Source organism: Rattus norvegicus, chromosome 6 (genome assembly GCF_036323735.1).
Source record: "Rattus norvegicus strain BN/NHsdMcwi chromosome 6, GRCr8, whole genome shotgun sequence".
Classification (NCBI taxonomy): domain Eukaryota; kingdom Metazoa; phylum Chordata; class Mammalia; order Rodentia; family Muridae; genus Rattus; species Rattus norvegicus.
In genome coordinates this window covers 59,564,002-59,585,851 of record NC_086024.1, presented here as the reverse complement: position 1 = coordinate 59,585,851, position 21,850 = coordinate 59,564,002, and the positions used below count along the sequence as shown (strand labels likewise).

Below are 21,850 nucleotides of genomic sequence, written 5' to 3'. Positions count from 1 at the left end.
GGTAGGAAGGAAAGAAGAAAGGAAGAAAGTAAACATCTTTACAATGAGGAATATAGTTAAGGGCTTTGTTGTGCTTCCTGGAAATTTTCAGTTTTACTGGGCTGCCGGGATGTACTGGCTATTGAACTTTCAGGCCCCTGAATTCTTCTGGGAGGCTCCCCTTTTGTTGGGCTGCTCAGGTTACCCACACTTTCTCTGTATCTTCTTCCAGCGCTGTCAGAGCTGTTGTCTGTCAGCTCTCTTCGCTGCACCTCCAAGCAGTACTCAATTGGTGAAGGCTTTTATTTTCCACTCTTGAAATTCAAAAGTTTTGTTTCCTTTAGTTGGCTGATTGATTTTTTTTTGCTTGTTTTGTTTTATCCTATGTTAGCACCACATGAGTGTAATCACTATAAGAATACCCTTTCGTCAAGCCCTTATCTATTTATTCGCAATTTTCAGATGTATTCCTTAAACACTTCTAGATTACTGGATAATGTCTTTTTCGCCAAATGAATAGAATGCTTTTTAAATATCATTTTAAGTAAATGCTATTTAAGGAACTCTGAAAATAAAATGTAAATAAAAAGTTTTGGGTTTCTTTTTCTTTCTTTTTTTTTCTTTTTTCTTTTCTATTTTTGCGTATTTTGTCAAATCCAGTTAAAGTTCAAGATATTGTGCAATAATGTGGAAACCAAGCTAATGATAGGAAAAGTCTAGCTGTTCAGAGTTGGGAATTGGAAAGAAAAAGTCAAAGAGAACCGCATGCACGCACACACAGAGACATGCACGCACGCCCAGAGGATGCAGCATCCCAAAGAGCACACCCCGCCCAACCAGTGGATGGACCGCCACGCTCCTTAACCGATTTCGCATAGTGTCACTTGCTCTTTCTTCAACGCTTCTGGAAAACTGATTTGCGATCTTGGGGGGCTTTGAACGGCTGGATGTAGATATATTAACTTCAGTGAAACACGTGCTCCTGAATTACAGGGCCGACCCTGCATAGATGAATTCGGCCACCAGAGAGAGGAAACGCTAGCTGCTTCTTAGTTTGTCTTTCTACAAGAACCATCCCTACCTCCCCTGCATCTTCCTAGCCCAGAGCGCACTCTCCCCAGGATTGTTTTGCCGACACTCACCTGAACTGTCGCTTTTTCTTTTGCTGCCACTTCTCTTCTCCACTTCTGCGGGTGACAGCGCTTGACGGCCATAATCCCCTGGTGCGCACGCGGCTCCGGTCGGGGTGCTGGAGCCCAGGCTAGAAGAGTTGGAGCACAGGACCGGAGGGCTGCTCCCCAGCTCCGGGGGCCCTCCGGAATCAGGCTGCAGGCAAAGGCTGTGCCGGGCCGCGCTTGGCGGGGAGGACATCTGCGGGAGGTGCCAGTTGCTTTGCAGAGCCTGGTGCTGCTGCTGCTGGTGGTGGTGATGGTGGTGGTGGTGGTGGTGGTGGTGCCCCCTGTGATGCTGGCTGGCAAACATGCCCTCCTCATTGGGGTATCCCGCGATTATGCAAGACGAGGAAGATGTGGAGAGTTCGGGGTAGGACATGTGGTCAGATCTTCCATGGAGGGCCAGAGAAGACTGCGAGAAGGGGTGCAAGCCTTGCGCTGTGGCGTGGGGGCTGCGCAGGCAGCCAAAGAGGGGGTGTTCCATGGCATGCAAGTCTCAGCTTCCAAGCAGAAGACTTCACGAAGGTCCCAAAGTCCACCAAGCGCTGTCACTTTTCACTAGAAATCCTAGGACTCTCCCCCACTCACTCCTAATGTAAAAGCCGCGCGGGTTTGAGCAGAGCCCGCTAATCCCAGTCCTGAGCCGAGCGGCCAGTCTCCTGCACGTATAAACACTAGGACCTGGAGGAGCTTCCCTTGCAGCTGCTCAGATGTCAAGTGTGGGAGAGGTGGAAGCCAAAAGAAGGTGGTCCCAGAGAACTGCTTTCAGGGGGGGAAATGGCTCTGAGAGGTTATAAATAGAGTGTAATGTGAGCTGGGGGCTGGCTTAGGAGCCCAGCGCTGACCACATGCAAACTCCCTCCAAAACTCCCGCTCAGTCAGCGCCACCGTACTCTCTCATTTCCAGTTCCCAATTGCTGGCAGGACAGGAGCGGCTGCCCCACGCCCGTCGGGTCCTGGGAGCTTCCACAACAGTTAGTGGAGCGCCCAGAGCCTCAGTAGCTCAGGGACACCACCGCGATCTATCCCATAGATTCCCGTGGCCAGACACAGAAGCACTCGACTATGCTAAGCCAGCACCCCGTGTCTGTGCTCGCTCACTGTTCTTGGAACCTAGATTTCCCAGCCTTGGTGGGGGTTGCAGTCACCTACAGGCGCTCTCTGACTTTTCAGATCACAGAGAACTTATTAGAGTTCAAGAGAAGGAAAAGAGCGAAGCAGTCTAGCTTTTCAAACTCCAAGACCACTCGCACTTCCCGCATTCAGGGGCACATTATATTTTTCCCTTTTAGGTGTTTTAGGATAGATTGTTAGAAAACCCGCACCAGAGAGGAGGTTGTAGGGCTGAGCACCAAGGATAGCACAGAGCTACTCTGAGTGCGGAATGGAGAGGTAGCCAGTGGGGTGTGCCTTAAGCAGAGATGGATGCAAGTTCTGGTGCCTTGGTGGCACATATTTATGTGCCACTCCAAGTGGTGTCCCCCTTTCTTCTGTTTCTGACCGTGTCCTCCCAGCCCTATGTCTCTTTAACAACCCAGTTTGTTCAATTTCCTCAACACTCGCTCACTGGGAAAGTTTTCTGGGTCAGGAACAACCCTAAGAAACATCAATTGAGCAAGTATAAGTTGCTCCCAGCTTCACCCTTTCTAGTCTAACCCTACAGGAGCCAATTCACACACACACCACCCCGTCCCCCATCCGTTGAGAAATGAAATTTCTTTTTTTAGCTTACAGTGCTCCTCTTTGCATACATTCCGTTCGTTCCTTGCCACCTCTCTGTTTTAAGCAGATAGCAAACTCAACATTTCCTCAGAGTCGACCCTGCTATGATGGTTCATTTCCCCCAGGTTTACAGCCTGGGCTCCTGGAAGTGAACTACGAAACTTGCCCACTGGTGAATTTGTGAGAGCCGGGTTGCGGTTGACACAGCCTTTAGCTTGCTTGACCTGCCACAGAGTCTACTAGAGGTCCTCTCTTTAACCCACAACAAGCTTTGGAGAATGAGCTGCAGGAAAGTGGGTCCTGTCTGTGAAGTGTCTACAAGGAGGATGTCTGCAGTAGCCTACTGTGTTCAGGGCTTGGGCGTGCCACTACGGTTAACTGCCATATGTTTATTGTCTGGGTGACCAGAAGATGATGGTCAAGTCTTTGAAATTGCTAATGGGATTAATGAGTACAGCAACCTGAACTAGACATCTGGCTTAAATTAGGAAAAGGTATTGATTAATTTGGGAGGTGTGTCCCCAAGGCAGAGCCTTTCCCTCTGCCGGCCCTTCTGGAATCTTCAGTCTGTTGTCCTTTATTTTAAGAGGTTCTCCAGAAAAGGGACTTCCAAACAAACTTTAACAACCGTGTGAAAAGTCGAATTGTTTTTCACTACTTAGAGATGGGGTGGAGTGGGGGTTGATCAGGAGTTCCAAGATTTGTAAGCACTGCTTTCTTTAACGGAAATTGAGCCCTATTTTGAGGGAAATTAGTTTTGCAGACTTCGTTAGGGAATAAAAAAAGAACCTAAAACTTTTGTTCACCAGCTGCTCAACTTTTCAGTCTGAGAGTGAGCTGGAACCTGCAGCAAGTCTTTGACTAAGGTAAGGTTCTTTGCCTGTAATTTGGGAATCTAATCCTGACAAGGGGAGCTGAGCATTCTTGGGGTGCGGTCAGTGGCAGCCAAAACTTTAGGTACAGGCAGGTTCGTTTCCTGGACTTAAAGCTTGAGACTATTTCTTCTGCCACTGCCCACCCCCTTGGCTTTTTTAAGAATTACAAAAGAGAGTGGGAAACGTCTTCCTCATATAAGATTGCAAAGTATTTTGATTTTTCTGCTTTTTGTGACTTCAATATGCGCTGTGATAGTAAATGTAGAAGTATAAAGTACAATGATAAATTTCCTCCTTAGACTCCCTTTGCATATCAATGGGCCCTGGGTTCTGTGAAAGGCTTTATTCAAACCGGAATTTGAGCAATTTCTCTAATAAACATAATAAAATATTTGCATCATGCAAACCCCCTCAGCTGAAAGTAGTATTTGAAGTGTCAGATAGGACTGACAAAAGCACACTTCATTTGCAAACAGTGGTTAATAAAATTCGTAGAGGTCTTCTCAGTGTGTATTCTGTAAACAAAGCTAAACTATTAGGAATAAAGAGTTACATTTAACTAGGAGGTTGCAGGTAAGAATAACTAGCAAAAATAACGTTTGATATCCACAGAAGCCGGCATTTGGTGAGCCTGCCCAAGTGACTGTGCTGGATTCCACCCCAACCCCCATTCACTACATCATACAGATGTTAACAGCATGTCCAGAAATTCCTCTACAACCTGCCTTAGTCAGTTTTCCTCTGGAAATTTGAGGCCAGTCATCTGGGAAAGGAGGAGAAAAACAAGTTAGAAAATGAAGAAACAGCTTCCAAAGGCAGGGATTTGCAGGACGCTCTCAGGAAAGGTCTTTTAACTTGAAGGCACAGAGCATTAAATAATCCTAAGAACGGTGAAGTTCAGATTTCTAATATAAAGTGTAATGCAAGCAAAATGTCATGGAAAAGGAAAGGGGTGCTAAAAAGCAAAAGGAGCCAAGGCTCGCCGCTTTCAAAATTAAATATGGCCATCAAAGTTTCGTAATGTTTCAATACTACTATTCTATAACTTTCAAAATCTTCACTTTCTTAAGGCATTCGCAATGATACAGAATTTTTATTTTTATATACTAGATTATGCTTCTTAGATTTTAGTGTCATAACAACAGAAAGAAAATACAGCACTTTCATCAGTAGCTGTTTTAGTATTTGTACTTTACATAATCCAATGATTAATATGACTTTTCAGTATTAAGGTGGATTATAAAAATTCCATTAAAGTATTTATGTCATTTGAGCTATAATGTTTATTCTTCGCAAACATATATTTCAATATTCCAGAAAAACTGCCATGTCAGCATAGATATGAAGCATACAGGTGTAACGTCAGGGCGTGCATCATAGAGTATAGGGATGTTTAGCTCTTGTGGAGATGCATAGCCTTATCTTATCTGTCATTAGAAGATATCTATCATACTCAGTGCTAAGTATGCCCATTGTTTGGTCTGACCAAGTGGCATTAAAGTCAACTCTGAAGGCACATTTTTTACAAGTGGAATCTTTTATTTGAAGCGAAATTGAACTTATTTAATTTTATTTGAAGATTCATGGTGACTTAAAAGTTGTTTGAGGGATGATGAGAATTAACGTTAAATCCCAGAATTTTTTTCTTCTCATAATACATATAATTTCTGAGGCTTACATGATGAATTGAACATGAGGATTGCCTCAGACACTTATTTTGTATAGAAAAACCATTGTTGCTGTATCCCCTCAAGGAACACAATTATGTCCTCAAGATCATTGCTTTGAATTTAGGGTTTTAAAGAATATAATATTCTAAGCTTATGATGTATTACATAATCTATTTCAATTAAGTAAGGAATTACCTTTCTCTAGGTATTATGAATTACAAAATATAAGGGACAGATGTACTAAATCTGGGCTTTATGTGGACATTTAAAATTTTTAATGTTTTTATGTTATTCTAACTGACATTTTATAATAATAAAATTATTGTAAGTTATTACTCAATTACGATTTTAAAAAATCTTTAGCTCTGCCTCAGGCTATAAGACATACATATACACATATACACAGAAAAAAATGTATGTACATAATTATGATGTATTTAAAATATATATGTATTTGAGACATATATTTGAAATTTATTTCCATATATACAAATATATATATATTTATATTTGAAAACTAGAACATTCGAAAAAGTAGTATTCTGAAAGACAGCATGATTAATGAAGTTAAGCTTAAAAGATTTTATTAGAATTTCAAATTATATTTGATCAGCCTCTGCCATAATTCCAATCACTTTCCACCCTTAAATATGTTATAAAATTTAACATTAAATTTAGGAAGATCTGAACAATATCCTAAATTTCATAAAGCTTCTAACTGCAATGTCTTTTGTATATGTTTTTAAAGCTAGGCTTGCCTGACAGTTAACTTACAATAATGAAAATAAAAATAATTATATTTGCATATATTTTCATCTCTATATTCATAATCCATGCTATTGTGTTAAAAAATGGACACACTTTTTAAATGTCATGGTTAAAAGGGCTTTATTTTCATTTCTAAATGTAGATGCGTAGATCCATTAGTGTAAGACAGTTCTAGAATAAAGTGCTGTGCACTATGCCGTGTGCATTTATCATTAAATCAATAGCTATTTTATTTCTCCGAACAATTTAAGAGAACTGAACATTTTATTCTTCCTATGTAATAAAGGCGATGCTGTATACCTCTAAATGTAGTGATTTGGGAATGAGTTCGTAAATCTCAGAAAACAAAAATTCTATTGAAATGTAAGACTGGAATCCCAGGTAAAACAGTCTTCTGTCTGAGATTTCCATCTTTGAGAGTCTGGCATGACTAATGCAATTTTGGCATCAGTATAGGTTATTCTTCTGTGTTTTTGTTTTCATACTTCATCAATTTGCAGAATATTCTTAAGTTACTCTCCCACTTAAAGCTTGGTTTATGAATCAAATCCCTGAAACCTGTGCGTTAGCCGTATTAATATAGTTCCACTCAGATATTTAATGCTCACTCTCAGTTTATATTAAGAGGCTCAATACCTCACATAAACTGGCTCTCATAGATGCCATTATTTTTAATTTATAGGCATAAAACAAAAGGTTGTACATTCATGTTCCAAATGAAATGAGACGTGAAGGCCAGTTACACAACTTCTTTGATAACAATTTCTAAAAACGCTAAGTTAGTTCCTTGCAAGGTCTTAAAACTTTAAAATTACTTTTGTAAATGATACCAGTATTTCGTTAAAGTCAATTTCCAAATCAAAGTTATCCCAAACAGGATTGCCAATGATAAACTCACAACTGCTCACCTGTGTGTGTAAGTTCAGCAGAGACCAGCCGCAGAGGAGAAGTGTGTGGAGCATGTCGCAAACTAAGAAATGAAGTGAACTTAATATATGAAGAATAGCTTTTTATCTACAAAAATATGAAGTCGTGACTGTATATGATAGTTATAAAATCCCTAGGTATATGCCTTCTTTAAACTGGAATTAAAATATTAATTAGAAGGTTTTATATATCATCATCATCATCATCATCTCTCTCTGTGTATGTGTCTACACACACACACACACACACACAACACACATATACACACAAAGTTGATGGACATAATAGTGATAAAATACTCCTCCTATGAGAATGACCAAATGACTACATGAATGTAATGAGAAAGCTAGAAAAAAACAGGAGTGGTGCGTAGTCACGCACAAGCTCTGGGTTGTCGGAAGTTTTGACTGATTACTCTCCATCTTCTAAGTCCACGGATTCTAACTCATTATCACCAATTATTTTTGTTAAACATTTATTTTTAGAGGATGATTTTTTTCCCTGTTAGGATAACAGTACGCAAAAAAGGAATAAGCAGAATTTATTTCAATAGTCATCACGGTCTGAGTAAGTCATCTGCAGCTTAGATCACTTCCAGGTTCCAAGTTGAGCTCGCCAGGCACGGGGGCTCCATAAGGTTCCCAGGAAAAGGGATTTCTCTGGAACAATGGCTAACATCTATTTTTAAATACAAGTATTAGAGACTGTAATCAAAACCAAGATTGGTGTGTGCTACATAGTTGTGCTTGTATATTAAATAAACATTCCTGAGTCCTTAGACCACAGCAGACCCAGCGGTGTTCACTCTTCAGTTCTTGTCTGATAATCTTCAAGTCAGCCAATAATGCCTAAATTACAGGACTCCATGACAATTAAGCTTTGTCATTATTAGTTTTCAATATACTGAATAGATCAGTATATCCTAGTACTACGTGAGGATAAAATATAGTAACATTTGCCCCTCCCACTTATATTGGCCAATCTGGAATGCAGGTAATCTAACAGTTGTTTCCTGATTTACAACATATGGAGTGATCTGCACCACTTTTTTACAGATAAATTATTTAAGATGGCCAACTGAAGTGACTGCAGTAAAGCTACTGCTTTCGTCTGTAATTTAAAAAACAAATCAATGTCAAATTAAACAACCAGAAGTATAATTTAATATTATAGCATCTGTATTGACCCCCAAAACTATAAGGCCTGCTATCCTCTGTCCCTGGGATGCTTCAACCCAACAAGTTTTGTTCTGAGTCACCTCTTGCGTTCTCTCTGCAGCAGTTCCTGATGTAATTTGATCTGAGTCAAAAGATGAGTCCTTTTGGAAAGTAGGATCACAGCCACTCAAGTATTTTTTCCCTTTGCTGTTATATATTTTCCCTTAATTTCTTTATTATGCACTTTACTTCTGGATTACAGTCCCCTCTCTCCTCTTCTCCCAATCCCACCCTAATACACTTCTCCCTTCATGCTACCCTCTTCTCTTCGGGGGAGGAAAAACCGAGGTTACCAACCTGCCTTTGTACATCACTTCACAGCAAGTTGGGCCAGCCATTGGATAGCCATCTCCTCCGTCTCTGCCCTTTATACCTGAACATCCTGAGAGCAAGACAAACTTTGGCTAGAGGGTTTTATGGGTGAGTTGGTATTCCCTTCACTCCACTGGGAATCCCATGTGGCTACAGGAGATGGCCACATCAGCCTCTTGTGCAACCATGTTGGAAATCAATTTGGTAGTTTCTTAGAAATTTGGGAATAGTTCTACCTCAAAGCCCAGTTATACCACTCCTGGGAATATACCTAAAAGATGCCCCACTATACCACAAGGACATTTGCTCAATTATCTTCATGGAAACTTTATTCTTAGTAATCAGAAACTGGAAAAAAACAAATACCCCTCAATAGATGAATGGATGAAGAACATGTGGTACATTATACAATGGAATACTATTCAGCTATCAAAAACAACGGCATTAAGAGATTTGCAGATAAATGGATGCAACTAGAAACTATCATCCTGAGTGAGGTAACTCTGACTCAAAAGGACTTAAAAGTGGACATTAGACATTAGGACATAAAGCCATAAATACACTTTAGTTGTGATTTAGTCTCTGTGAGCCCATGCTCTATGAGTCCAGGAAAGCCATGCTCTAATCCAGTGACCAAAAGAAGCTAGGTATTGAGAGTCCAAAGGAGAATGCTTGAGTCTCACTCAGAAGAAGAAATAAAATAGTCATGTGTGGTGGGGATGGATGAAGGGAGGGAACTGGGTTCAATAGGGAATATGAAGAGGAGTAGGGTGGAAACCAGGTAAAGGGACTGGGAGGGGTAAGAGGACAGGAAAAGAAAAGGGAAATCAGTTAAGGGGGATACCTCTGGCACAAGCCAGAGGCCTGGGACAGGAGAGATTCCAAGGAGTATATGGGAATAACTCTAACTGTGGCTCCTAGCCATGAATTTTAGGTCCTGAGTTCATTGTTAGCCATCATTTTCTACTTTTAACAATATCATTAGATGCTTGCCAATACAGCCCATTAGTGCAATCTGTATACGTTCTTTGACTACAATAGCAGTTGGCAAATCATTTTCATCTAGTATATGTGACAGATATAATAAGTGATGATTAAAATAATACAATGTGCTAACAACCTCAGTGACAAAAGCTTACCAAATACTGATCTCAGGTAATAGAGACCCATTTCAATCTCTCCCTACATAGCATTTTTGATAATTTAACAAGTCCCGACTTATCCTTTTCCCTTAGGAAACACAAGGAAAGAGTATTCTTTTTTTTTTTTTATTAACTTGAGTATTTCTTATATACATTTCGAGTGTTATTCCCTTTCCCGGTTTCCGGGCAAACATCCCTCTCCCCCCTCCCCTTCCTTATGGGTGTTCCCCTCCCAACCCTCCCCCCATTGCCGCCCTCCCCCCATAGACTAGTTCACTGGGGGTTCAGTCTTAGCAGGACCCAGGGCTTCCCCTTCCACTGGTGCTCTTACTAGGATATTCATTGCTACCTATGGGGTCAGAGTCCAGGGTCAGTCCATGTATAGTCTTTAGGTAGTGGCTTAGTCCCTGGAAGCTCTGGTTGCTTGGCATTGTTGTACTTTTGGGGTCTCGAGCCCCTTCAAGCTCTTCCAGTTCTTTCTCTGATTCCTTCAATAGGGGACCTATTCTCAGTTCAGTGGTTTGCTGCTGGCATTCGCCTCTGTATTTGCTGTATTCTGGCTGTGTCTCTCAGGAGCGATCTACATCCAGCTCCTGTCAGTCTGCACTTCTTTGCTTCATCCATCTTGTCTAATTGGGTGGCTGTATATGTATGGGCCACATGTGGGGCAGACTCTGAATGGGTGTTCCTTAAGTCTCTGATTTAATCTTTGCCTCTCCCTTCCCTGCCAAGGGTATTCTTTTTCCTCATTTAAAGAAGGAGTGAAGCATTCACATTTTGATCATCCGTCTTGAGTTTCGTTTGTTCTAGGGATCTAGGGTAATTCAAGCATTTGGGCTAATAGCCACTTATCAATGAGTGCATACCATGTATGTCTTTCTGTGATTGGGTTAGCTCACTCAGGATGATATTTTCCAGTTCCAACCATTTGCCTACGAATTTCATAAACTCGTTGTTTTTGATAGCTGAGTAATATTCCATTGTGTAGATGTACCACATTTTCTGTATCCATTCCTCTGTTGAAGGGCATCTGGGTTCTTTCCATTTTCTGGCTATTATAAATAAGGCTGCGATGAACATAGTGGAGCACGTGTCTCTTTTATATGTTGAGGCATCTTTTGGGTATATGCCCAAGAGAGGTATAGCTGGATCCTCAGGCAGTTCAATGTCCAATTTTCTGAGGAACCTCCAGACTGATTTCCAGAATGGTTTTACCAGTCTGCAATCCCACCAACAATGGAGGAGTGTTCCTCTTTCTCCACATCCTCGCCAGCATCTGCTGTCACCTGAGTTTTAGATCTTAGCCAATCGCACTGGTGTGAGGTGAAATCTCAGGGTTGTTTTGATTTGAATTTCCCTTATGACTAAAGATGTTGAACATTTCTTTAGGTGTTTCTCAGCCATTCGGCATTCCTCAGCTGTGAATTCTTTGTTTAGCTCTGAACCCCATTTTTTAATAGGGTTATTTGTTTCCCTGCGGTCTAACTTCTTGAGTTCTTTGTATATTTTGGATATAAGGCCTCTATCTGTTGTAGGATTGGTAAAGATCTTTTCCCAATCTGTTGGTTGCCGTTTTGTCCTAACCACCGTGTCCTTTGCCTTACAGAAGCTTTGCAGTTTTATGAGATCCCATTTGTCGATTCGTGATCTTAGAGCATAAGCCATTGGTGTTTTGTTCAGGAAATTTTTTCCAGTGCCCATGTGTTCCAGATGCTTCCCTAGTTTTTCTTCTATTAGTTTGAGTGTGTCTGGTTTGATGTGGAGGTCCTTGATCCACTTGGACTTAAGCTTTGTACAGGGTGATAAGCATGGATCGATTTGCATTCCTCTACATGTTGCCCTCCAGTTGAACCAGCACCATTTGCTGAAAATGCTATCTTTTTTCCATTGGATGGTTTTGGCTCCTTTGTCAAAAATCAAGTGACCATAGGTGTGTGGGTTCATTTCTGGGTCTTCAATTCTATTCCATTGGTCTATCTGTCTGTCTCTGTACCAATACCATGCAGTTTTTATCACTATTGCTCTGTAATACTGCTTGAGTTCAGGGATAGTGATTCCCCCTGAAGTCCTTTTATTGTTGAGGATAGCTTTAGCTATCCTGGGTTTTTTGTTATTCCAGATGAATTTGCAAATTGTTCTGTCTAACTCTTTGAAGAATTGGATTGGTATTTTGATGGGGAATGCATTGAATCTGTAGATTGCTTTTGGTAAAATGGTCATTTTTACTATATTAATCCTGCCAATCCATGAGCATGGGAGATCTTTCCATCTTCTGAGGTCTTCTTCAATTTCTTTCCTCAGTGTCTTGAAGTTCTTATTGTACAGATCTTTTACTTGCTTGGTTAAAGTCACACCGAGGTACTTTATATTATTTGGGTCTATTATGAAGGGTGTCGTTTCCCTAATTTCTTTCTCGGCTTGTTTCTCTTTTGTATAGAGGAAGGCAACTGATTTATTTGAGTTAATTTTATACCCAGCCACTTTGCTGAAGTTGTTTATCAGCTTTAGTAGTTCTCTGGTGGAGCTTTTGGGATCACTTAAATATACTATCATGTCATCTGCAAATAGTGATATTTTGACCTCTTCTTTTCCGATCTGTATCCCTTTGATCTCCTTTTGTTGTCTGATTGCTCTGGCTAGAACTTCAAGAACTATATTGAATAAGTAGGGAGAGAGTGGGCAGCCTTGTCTAGTCCCTGATTTTAGTGGGATTGCTTCAAGTTTCTCTCCATTTAGTTTAATGTTAGCAACTGGTTTGCTGTATATGGCTTTTACTATGTTTAGGTATGGGCCTTGAATTCCTATTCTTTCCAGGACTTTTATCATGAAGGGGTGTTGAATTTTGTCAAATGCTTTCTCAGCATCTAATGAAATGATCATGTGGTTCTGTTCTTTCAGTTTGTTTATATAATGGATCACGTTGATGGTTTTCCGTATATTAAACCATCCCTGCATGCCTGGGATGAAGCCTACTTGATCATGGTGGATGATTGTTTTGATGTGCTCTTGAATTCGGTTTGCCAGAATTTTATTGAGTATTTTTGCATCGATATTCATAAGGGAAATTGGTCTGAAGTTCTCTTTCTTTGTTGTGTCTTTGTGTGGTTTAGGTATAAGAGTAATTGTGGCTTTGTAGAAGGAATTCGGTAGGGGTCCATCTGTTTCAATTTTGTGGAATAGTTTGGATAATATTGGTATGAGGTCTTCTATGAAGGTTTGATAGAATTCTGCACTAAACCCGTCTGGACCTTGGCTCTTTTTGGTTGGGAGACCTTTAATGACTGCTTCTATTTCCTTAGGAGTTATGGGGTTGTTTAACTGGTTTATCTGTTCCTGATTTAACTTCGATACCTGGTATCTGTCTAGGAAATTGTCCATTTCCTGAAGATTTTCAAATTTTGTTGAATATAGGTTTTTATAGTAAGATCTGATGATTTTTTGAATTTCCTCTGAATCTGTAGTTATGTCTCCCTTTTCATTTCTGATTTTGTTAATTTGGACGCACTCTCTGTGTCCTCTCGTTAGTCTGGCTAAGGGTTTATCTATCTTGTTGATTTTCTCAAAGAACCAACTTTTGGTTCTGTTGATTCTTTCTATGGTCCTTTTTGTTTCTACTTGGTTGATTTCAGCTCTGAGTTTGATTATTTCCTGCCTTCTACTCCTCCTGGGTGTATTTGCTTCTTTTTGTTCTAGAGCTTTTAGGTGTGCTGTCAAGCTGCTGACATATGCTCTTTCCTGTTTCTTTCTGCAGGCACTCAGCGCTATGAGTTTTCCTCTTAGCACAGCTTTCATTGTGTCCCATAAGTTTGAGTATGTTGTATCTTCATTTTCATTAAATTCTAAAAAGTTTTTAATTTCTTTCTTTATTTCTTCCTTGACCAGGTTATCATTGAGTAGAGCATTGTTCAATTTCCACGTATATGTGGGCATTCTTCCCTTATTGTTATTGAAGACCAGTTTTAGGCCGTGGTGGTCTGATAGCACGCATGGGATTATTTCTATCTTTCTGTACCTGTTGAGGCCCGTTTTTTGACCAATTATATGGTCAATTTTGGAGAAAGTACCATGAGGAGCTGAGAAGAAGGTATATCCTTTTGCTTTAGGATAGAATGTTCTATAAATATCCGTTAAGTCCATTTGGCTCATGACTTCTCTTAGTCTGTCGACATCACTGTTTAATTTCTGTTTCCATGATCTGTCCATTGATGAGAGTGGGGTGTTGAAATCTCCCACTATTATTGTGTGAGGTGCAATGTGTGTTTTGAGCTTTAGTAAGGTTTCTTTTACGTATGTAGGTGCCCTTGTATTTGGGGCATAGATATTTAGGATTGAGAGTTCATCTTGGTGGATTTTTCCTTTGATGAATATGAAGTGTCCTTCCTTATCTTTTTTGATGACTTTTAGTTGGAAATTGATTTTATTTGATATTAGAATGGCTACTCCAGCTTGCTTCTTCTGACCATTTGCTTGGAAAGTTGTTTTCCAGCCTTTCACTCTGAGGTAGTGTCTGTCTTTGTCACTGAGGTGTGTTTCCTGTAGGCAGCAGAATGCAGGGTCCTCGTTGCGTATCCAGTTTGTTAATCTATGTCTTTTTATTGGGGAGTTGAGGCCATTGATATTGAGAGATATTAAGGAATAGTGATTATTGTTTCCCTTTATATTCATATTTGGATGTGAGGTTATGTTTGTGTGCTTTCATTCTCTTTGTTTTGTTGCCAAGACGATTAGTTTCTTGCTTCTTCTAGGGTATAGCTTGCCTCCTTATGTTGGGCTTTACCATTTATTATCCTTTGTAGTGCTGGATTTGTAGAAAGATATTGTGTAAATTTGGTTTTGTCATGGAATATCTTGGTTTCTCCATCAATGTTAATTGAGAGTTTTGCTGGATACAGTAACCTGGGCTGGCATTTGTGTTCTCTTAGGGTCTGTATGACATCAGTCCAGGATCTTCTGGCCTTCATAGTTTCTGGCGAGAAGTCTGGTGTGATTCTGATAGGTCTCCCTTTATATGTTACTTGACCTTTTTCCCTTACTGCTTTTAATATTCTTTCTTTATTTTGTGTGTTTGGTGTTTTGACAATTATGTGACGGGAGGTGTTTCTTTTCTGGTCCAATCTATTTGGAGTTCTGTAGGCTTCTTGTATGTCTATGGGTATCTCTTTTTTTAGGTTAGGGAAGTTTTCTTCTATGATTTTGTTGAAGATATTTACTGGTCCTTTGAGCTGTGAGTCTTCACTCTCTTCTATACCTATGATCCTTAGGTTTGATCTTCTCATTGAGTCCTGGATTTCCTGTATGTTTTGGACCAGTAGCTTTTTCCGCTTTACATTATCTTTGACAGTTGAGTCAATGATTTCTATGGAATCTTCAGCTCCTGAGGTTCTCTCTTCCATCTCTTGTATTCTGTTGGTGAAGCTTGTATCTACAGCTCCTTGTCTCTTCTTTTGGTTTTCTATATCCAGGGTTATTTCCATGTGTTCTTTCTTGATTGCTTCTATTTCCATTTTTAATTCCTTCAACTGTTTGATTGTGTTTTCCTGGAATTCTTTCAGGGATTTTTGCGATTCCTCTCTGTAGGCTTCTACTTGTTTATTAATGTTTTCCTGTGTTTCCCTAAGTGTGTTCATGTCTTTCTTGAAGTCCTCCCTCATCATGATCAAATATGATTTTGAAACTAGATCTTGCTTTTCTGGTGTGTTTGGATATTCCATGTTTGTTTTGGTGGGAGAATTAGGCTCCGATGATGGCATGTAGTCTTGGTTTCTGTTGCTTGGGTTCCTGCGCTCGCCTCTCGCCATCAGATTATCTCTAGTGTTACTTTGTTGTGCTATTTCTGACAGTGGCTAGACTGTCCTATAAGCCTGTGTGTCAGGAGTGCTGTAGACCTGTTTTCCTCTCTTTCAGTCAGTTATGGGGACAGAGTGTTCTGCTTTCGGGCGTGTAGTTTTTCCTCTCTACAGGTCTTCAGCTGTTCCTGTGGGCCTGTGTCTTGAGTTCACCAGGCAGCTTTCTTGCAGCAGAAAATTTGGTCTTACCTGTGGTCCAGAGGCTCAGGTTCGCTCGTGGGGTGCTGCCCAGGGGCTCTCTGCAGCGGCAGCAACCAGGAAGACCTGTGCCGCCCCTTCTGGGAGCTTCAGTGCACCAGGGTTCCAGATGGTCTTTGGCTTTTTCCTCTGGCGTCCGAGATGTGTGTGCAGGGAGCAGTCTCTTCTGGTTTCCCAGGCTTGTCTGCCTCTCTGAAGGTTTAGCTCTCCCTCCCACGGGATTTGGGTGCAGAGAACTGTTTATCCGGTCTGTTTCCTTCAGGGTCCGGCGGTGTCTCTGGCAGGGGATCTGCTGCTCCTGGGCCCTCCCCCACGGGTGCCCAGAGGCCTTATACAGTTTCCTCTTGGGCCAGGGATGTGGGCAGGGGTGAGCAGTGTTGGTGATCTCTTCCGCTCTGCAGCCTCAGGAGTGCCCACCTGACCAGGCGGTTGGTTCTCTCTCTCACCGTGTCTGGGAGTAGAGAGCTGCTGCGGGCCGGGATCTTTCGGTGTGGGACTTCCGGTAAACACAGAACGTGCCTGGTCCTAGAGAAATTCTGCTTCCGTGTGTCCCAAGCTCATCAGGCAGCTTTCTTGCAGCAGAAAATTTTGTCTTACCTGTGGTCCCGAGGCTCAGGTTCGCTCGTGGGGTGCTGCCCAGGGGCTCTCTGCAGCGGTAGCCAGGAAAGAGTATTCTTAATTGAACCTCTTTCATATTCACTAGTGCCATCTTTCTTTCCATTGCCAAAGATGGCTCAGTGGTTAAGAGCACTGACTGCTCTTCCAGAGGTCCTCAGTTCAAATCCCAGCAACCTCATGGTGGCTCACAACCATCTGTAATGGGATTTGATGCCCTCTTCTGCTGTGTCTGAAGACGGTGACAGTATACATATATAATAAATAAATATTTAATATTATTAATTTATTTCACGGCACCATTCTCCTTTTTTGAAATGCATAGGAGTCACATGAAGCTTTCTTGCTTAGAGTTTTCTTTCATCTTGAGGAATAAAACTGAGACTCGTTTGGACCTTAGCTCTAACACCTTCTAATTTTGTAGTAATATTCATTTCAACATGAATATTATCATAAAGGAAGCTAATTACATTGTAACTGTGCATATTGTGATGTGCGACATAAGTTCAGCAAATACTGAGTAAATTTAGCTTTCACCTTGAGCCACACTGTTGTCAAATACAGACATATGTGGGGGCTGAGCCCTTAGAATTTATCACTGTAAATGAAGGCTTACTGTAAGATAAATGCCCTTTTGACTCTGCGCTTTGCCTTACATAAGCTTTCCAGTTTCACGAGGTCCCATTTATTAATTGTTGATCTTACTGCATGAGCTATGGCTATTCAGGAAGTTGTTTTCTGTGCCCATGTCTTGAAGTCTGTTACACAAATTATTTTCCCTCTGTTTTAGAGTATCTTATTTTATGCTGAAGTCCTTGTTCCACTTGTACTTGAGTTTGTGCAGCAATGATAGATATGAATCTATTTGCATTCTTCTGCATATAAACATGACTTAGACCAGCAACATTTGCTGAAGATACTTTTTTCCTCCATTATATTGTTCTGGTTTATTTCTCAAAAAATCAAGTGTCCATAGATGTGTGAGTTTACTTTGAGGTCTTCAATTCCATTGACCAACCTGTCTATTTTTATGCCAATACTATGTAGATTTTATTACTATTGCTCTGTAATACAGTTTGAAAACAAGGATGATGATAATTCTATCCAGAACATCCATAAACTCCACCCGGAAGTTCTTCTTCCTTGTACAGAATTGTTTTAGCTACCCTGGGGCTTTTATGCCTGCTGTGTTTTGTTTTTCCATTTGATGCTGAGTAGTGCTCTTCAAAGTTCCTTTAAAAATTGTGTTGGAATTTTGATGGTAATTAAATTAAATCTATAGATTGCTTTTGTAATGATGGCCATTTTGACTATGTTAATCCTACAGAAACAGGCACATGGGAGATCTCTCCATCTACTCATATCTTCTTCAATTTCTTTCTTCAGAGACTTGAAGTTCTTGTCATATAGGTCTTCCACTTGTTTGATTAAAGTTACACCAAGATATTTTATATTATTTGGGGCTACTATGAAGGATGTTGTTTACCTAATGTTATCCTTAGCCTGTTTATAGTTCGTATACAGGAGGGCTACTATAGTTAATTTGTATCCAGCCACTTTGCTGAACATATTTCTCAGCTGTAGGGGTTTCCTAGTAGAATTTTGGGGGCTGCTTATGTATACTATTGTATCATCTTCAAGTAGCAAAACTAGACATCAACAAACCAAATAACCCCATGAAAAACGAGGTACTGATCTAACAGATAATTCTCAACCAGGCGTCTCTAATGACTGAGGAGAAGTTAATGAAATGCTCAACATCCTTCGTCACAGGGGAAAAGCAAATCAAAACAACCCCAAGATTCTATTTTACGCCAGTCAGAAAGGGTAAGATCAGAAACTCAAGTGACAGCTCATGCTGGTAAGGATGTGGATCAAGAGGAATGTTCATCAATTGCTGGTGCAAAATTCTACAACCACTTTGGAAATTAATTTGATGGTTCCTTAGAAAGTTGGGATTAATTCTACCTTAAGCCCCAACTATACCACTCCTAGGCATATACTCAAAGGATGTTTCCCCATGTCCCAAGGACACTTGCTCAGCTATGTTAATAGCAGCTTTATTAGTAATAGCCAGAAACTGGAAACAACCCAATTGTACCTCAATTGAAGAATGGATAAAGAAATTGAGATATATCTACACAGTGGAATATTACTCAGCTATGAAAAACCAGGACATAATGAAATTTTCAGGCAAATGGATGGAATAGAAAAAAATCACTCTGAATGAGGTAACCTAGACCTAGAAAGAGAAATATGGTATATACTCACTTATAAGTGGATATTACCCATAAAGTACAGGATAGCCATGCTACAATCCACAGACCCAAACATGCTAAGTATAAAGATAGGTCAAAGGGAGGAACACTTGAATTTCCCTTGGAAGTGGAAATCAAATAGACATTAGGGATATGTGGAGGGAGGGGATTGGGTAGGGGAAGGGGTGAAAATAAGAATTGGAGAGATCAAGAGGGCAAAGTATAGGGATAGAGTACTGGGAAAGGCAACTGGATTAACCATGGCATCTTTGGGATGAACTAAAAAATCTAGGACAATGGGACTCTCTGCAGTGAATCTATGAGGGTGACCTATATAGAACCTGAAAAGACCATCTTCTGTAATCAGGTAAGACTTCCCAAGGCGGGATTAGGACAGCCATAAAATCTTCGACCTCAAACGGTCTTGACTACAAAATGTGCAGGGTTAAAGTTTCAGCAGAAATTGAGGGAATGACCAACCAATGACTAGCCCAGCTTGAAACCTTTGCCATGAGAGACAGCCTGCCCCCTCACACCATTAATGATGTTCTGCTATACTTGCAGACAGGAACCTAGCAGAATTGTCATCAAAGAGCCTACAACTAGCAACTGATGGAAACAGAGGCAGAGACCCACAGCCAAACATTAGATTAGACTCAGGGAGTCTCATGGAAGAGTAGGAGGAAGGTTTGATAGAACCACAGGGGTCAAGGACAGCACAAGAAAACCTACAGAATCACTTAACCTGGGCCCTTAGAGGCTCACAGAGACTGAACTGCCAGCTAGGGAGCATGCATAGACAGACCTAGGCCCTCTGCACACACATGACAGTTGTGGAGTTTGGTCTTTTAGTAGGACTCCTAATGGTAGGAGTAGGGACTATTTCTGATTCTTCTGCATGTCTTTGGACTCCTTTCCCCTAACTGAGCTATCTTGTATACCCTCAATAGAAGACAATGTACCTAGTCTTACTGCAACTTGTTATATCGCGGAAGGTTGATATCCATGAGAGACCTCTCTTTTTCTGAGGAGAAAGTGAGTAAAGAGAAGAAAGGAGAGAAAGTGGAAGTGGGTGAGGAAGGGAAAGGGAGAAGAGAAAGGAGAGCAAGCTGTGACTGGAAAGTAAGTAAATTAATAAAAGACTAAATGCATCCCAAACTTAAATGATTTCACATACAACGTATAACAATTTACACTAATGTCATTGAAAATTGTAGTCATGGATAGATACAATTTATTTAAACTACTGAAAATACATCATTAAAAGTAAATTACTTTCTTTTTACTTTCTTTGTATAGTTACTGCTGTGTTTCATTTGGTCTGTGTAGCTGACCACATATTTTCCTCAGTGCTGAGCTAGAGAATGAGAGTGTTCACTTAATTTTTACCTCACTTATTCCTTTCTTTGTAAATAGGTACCAAATTACATATAGATCTGTCAAAATGATGTAAGACCTGAAATTGCTCTGTAAGTTGATCCTCTTTGACCCCATGATTGGAGCTTCACAGTATGGCACCACACCTGGAAACCTGCCGTGCAAGATCTCAAACAGGCACAGGAAATTCCTGGAACAGCAATGCATCCTAGTTGAAGACATCCAGTTATCCCTCAGTGCAACAGAAGCATCACTGTTAATTAACTGTTGATATGCTTGAAAGAGTTCGTTTGGCAGCGGTCTGGTGGAGGAAGGCAAACCAGGTGTATTTTTAGAATGCTGTAGACAATGCTGTCAGAGTCAGTTAGCTTCCACATCTTATTGCCTTAACAAATGCTCCCATTTTTATTCTTTCAAAATCTTGTGCAAGATGGTTGACTTTTTACGCAGCTGTTGATAGTGTGGATTTTGGGTTAGTTATCTCAGCAAGAGTCTCCAAGATGCCACAGGAGGGAGGAAAATAGAGAGGTGAAAGGTCACATACCTGGACATATACATTGTAATCTAAATGGGATAAGTATCATTTATGTTTGCCAGACTACTACCAAAATTTTGTGCATACCTACCAATGACTGGAAAATATTCTGGAGTATATGGTACCTATTTAATTACAAAAGTCTCCTTAAGGTAGGCCTTGACCACTCAATTTGACTTCTAATTTACAACGCTTACATGGTTAAAATACATTTCTTAAGCCTTCTTGCATCTTATAATTGTATTTTCTAGTGCAGATACCAGTGCACATTTGTCAATAAATACATTCAACAGAATGCTTACATTGATAGGCTTCCTGTTTGGGCTATGTCTTAGTACCCTTGTAGCTACTGATCGCATTAATTACATTTGGCTACCACTACAGATGCAGTGACATTTTAACTTACTCTAGTTTCAAGTTATTGAGTTTCTTTGGGTTTAGGCAATAATTTAAACCTGGTTTTCTGCTCTAAGTTAAACGCTCATTTCTAAGTTCCACTGGAATCAAGACATTTGCATCCATATATATGAGGACATTTGGGTTCATTAGGGGTTTGATCTACAAGCATCTACAGTTTAGTTGTACCATCAATTGCTATTTATGAAAATCAGAGTGATCGTGTGTAACTTGATTCTTATCTTCATGCATTTTGTAATGGTTTATATGATGTATCATAGCAGAACATATTATTGGAATGACAGTATTTGTGGTCATCATTATCATTAATCCACAGGTACAAATTTTTGTATGAAAAAGAAGCTATATTCTGTCTAAAATAGGCCTCATAAAAATATTTATGCACATTACATTGTGATTTTTTTATATTTACTTATATTTATTCATTATACTTTATCCTCCTTAGCACCAGGACTTAAGAAAGTCCTATCACAGAGTTATAAATACTGAACGAGAAAAAATATGTATTAATGTGAAATATTATTTTAACACTTTTAATAAAATATCCAGATACTATTTTTTCAGACATATGTACATCTATTCATCTGTGACTGTGTGTGCACTTGTATTGGCAAATGTGTATGGATATGTGCATGTGTGTGGGGGAGTTCGGGTGTGCATGTGTGTGTAAGCCAGAAGAAAATACCTAGTGTCTTCTTCACTTGCTCTCCACCTTATTTTATGATCAGGGTCTCTCTCTCCAACCTGGAATTCAATCCAGCAGCCTGGTTGACCAGCAGACCCAAGGATCTACTTGTCTCTAGCTTTCCATCACTAGGAT

The 21,850-nt window shown here is 40.3% G+C and overlaps 1 protein-coding gene across 1 annotated transcript in view; it reads right to left on the bottom strand.

The window, feature by feature from the left end:
- Positions 1-1,827, bottom strand: part of Meox2 (mesenchyme homeobox 2) — a 60,698-nt gene extending 58,871 nt beyond the window's left edge. Inside the window, exon 1 of the mRNA NM_017149.2 lies at positions 1,122-1,827. Within this exon, the coding sequence (NP_058845.2) occupies positions 1,122-1,635 (514 nt within the window). The 5' untranslated portion in view covers positions 1,636-1,827. The remainder of the gene's footprint in view (positions 1-1,121) is intronic.
- Between the last annotated feature and the right edge of the window lie 20,023 nt (positions 1,828-21,850).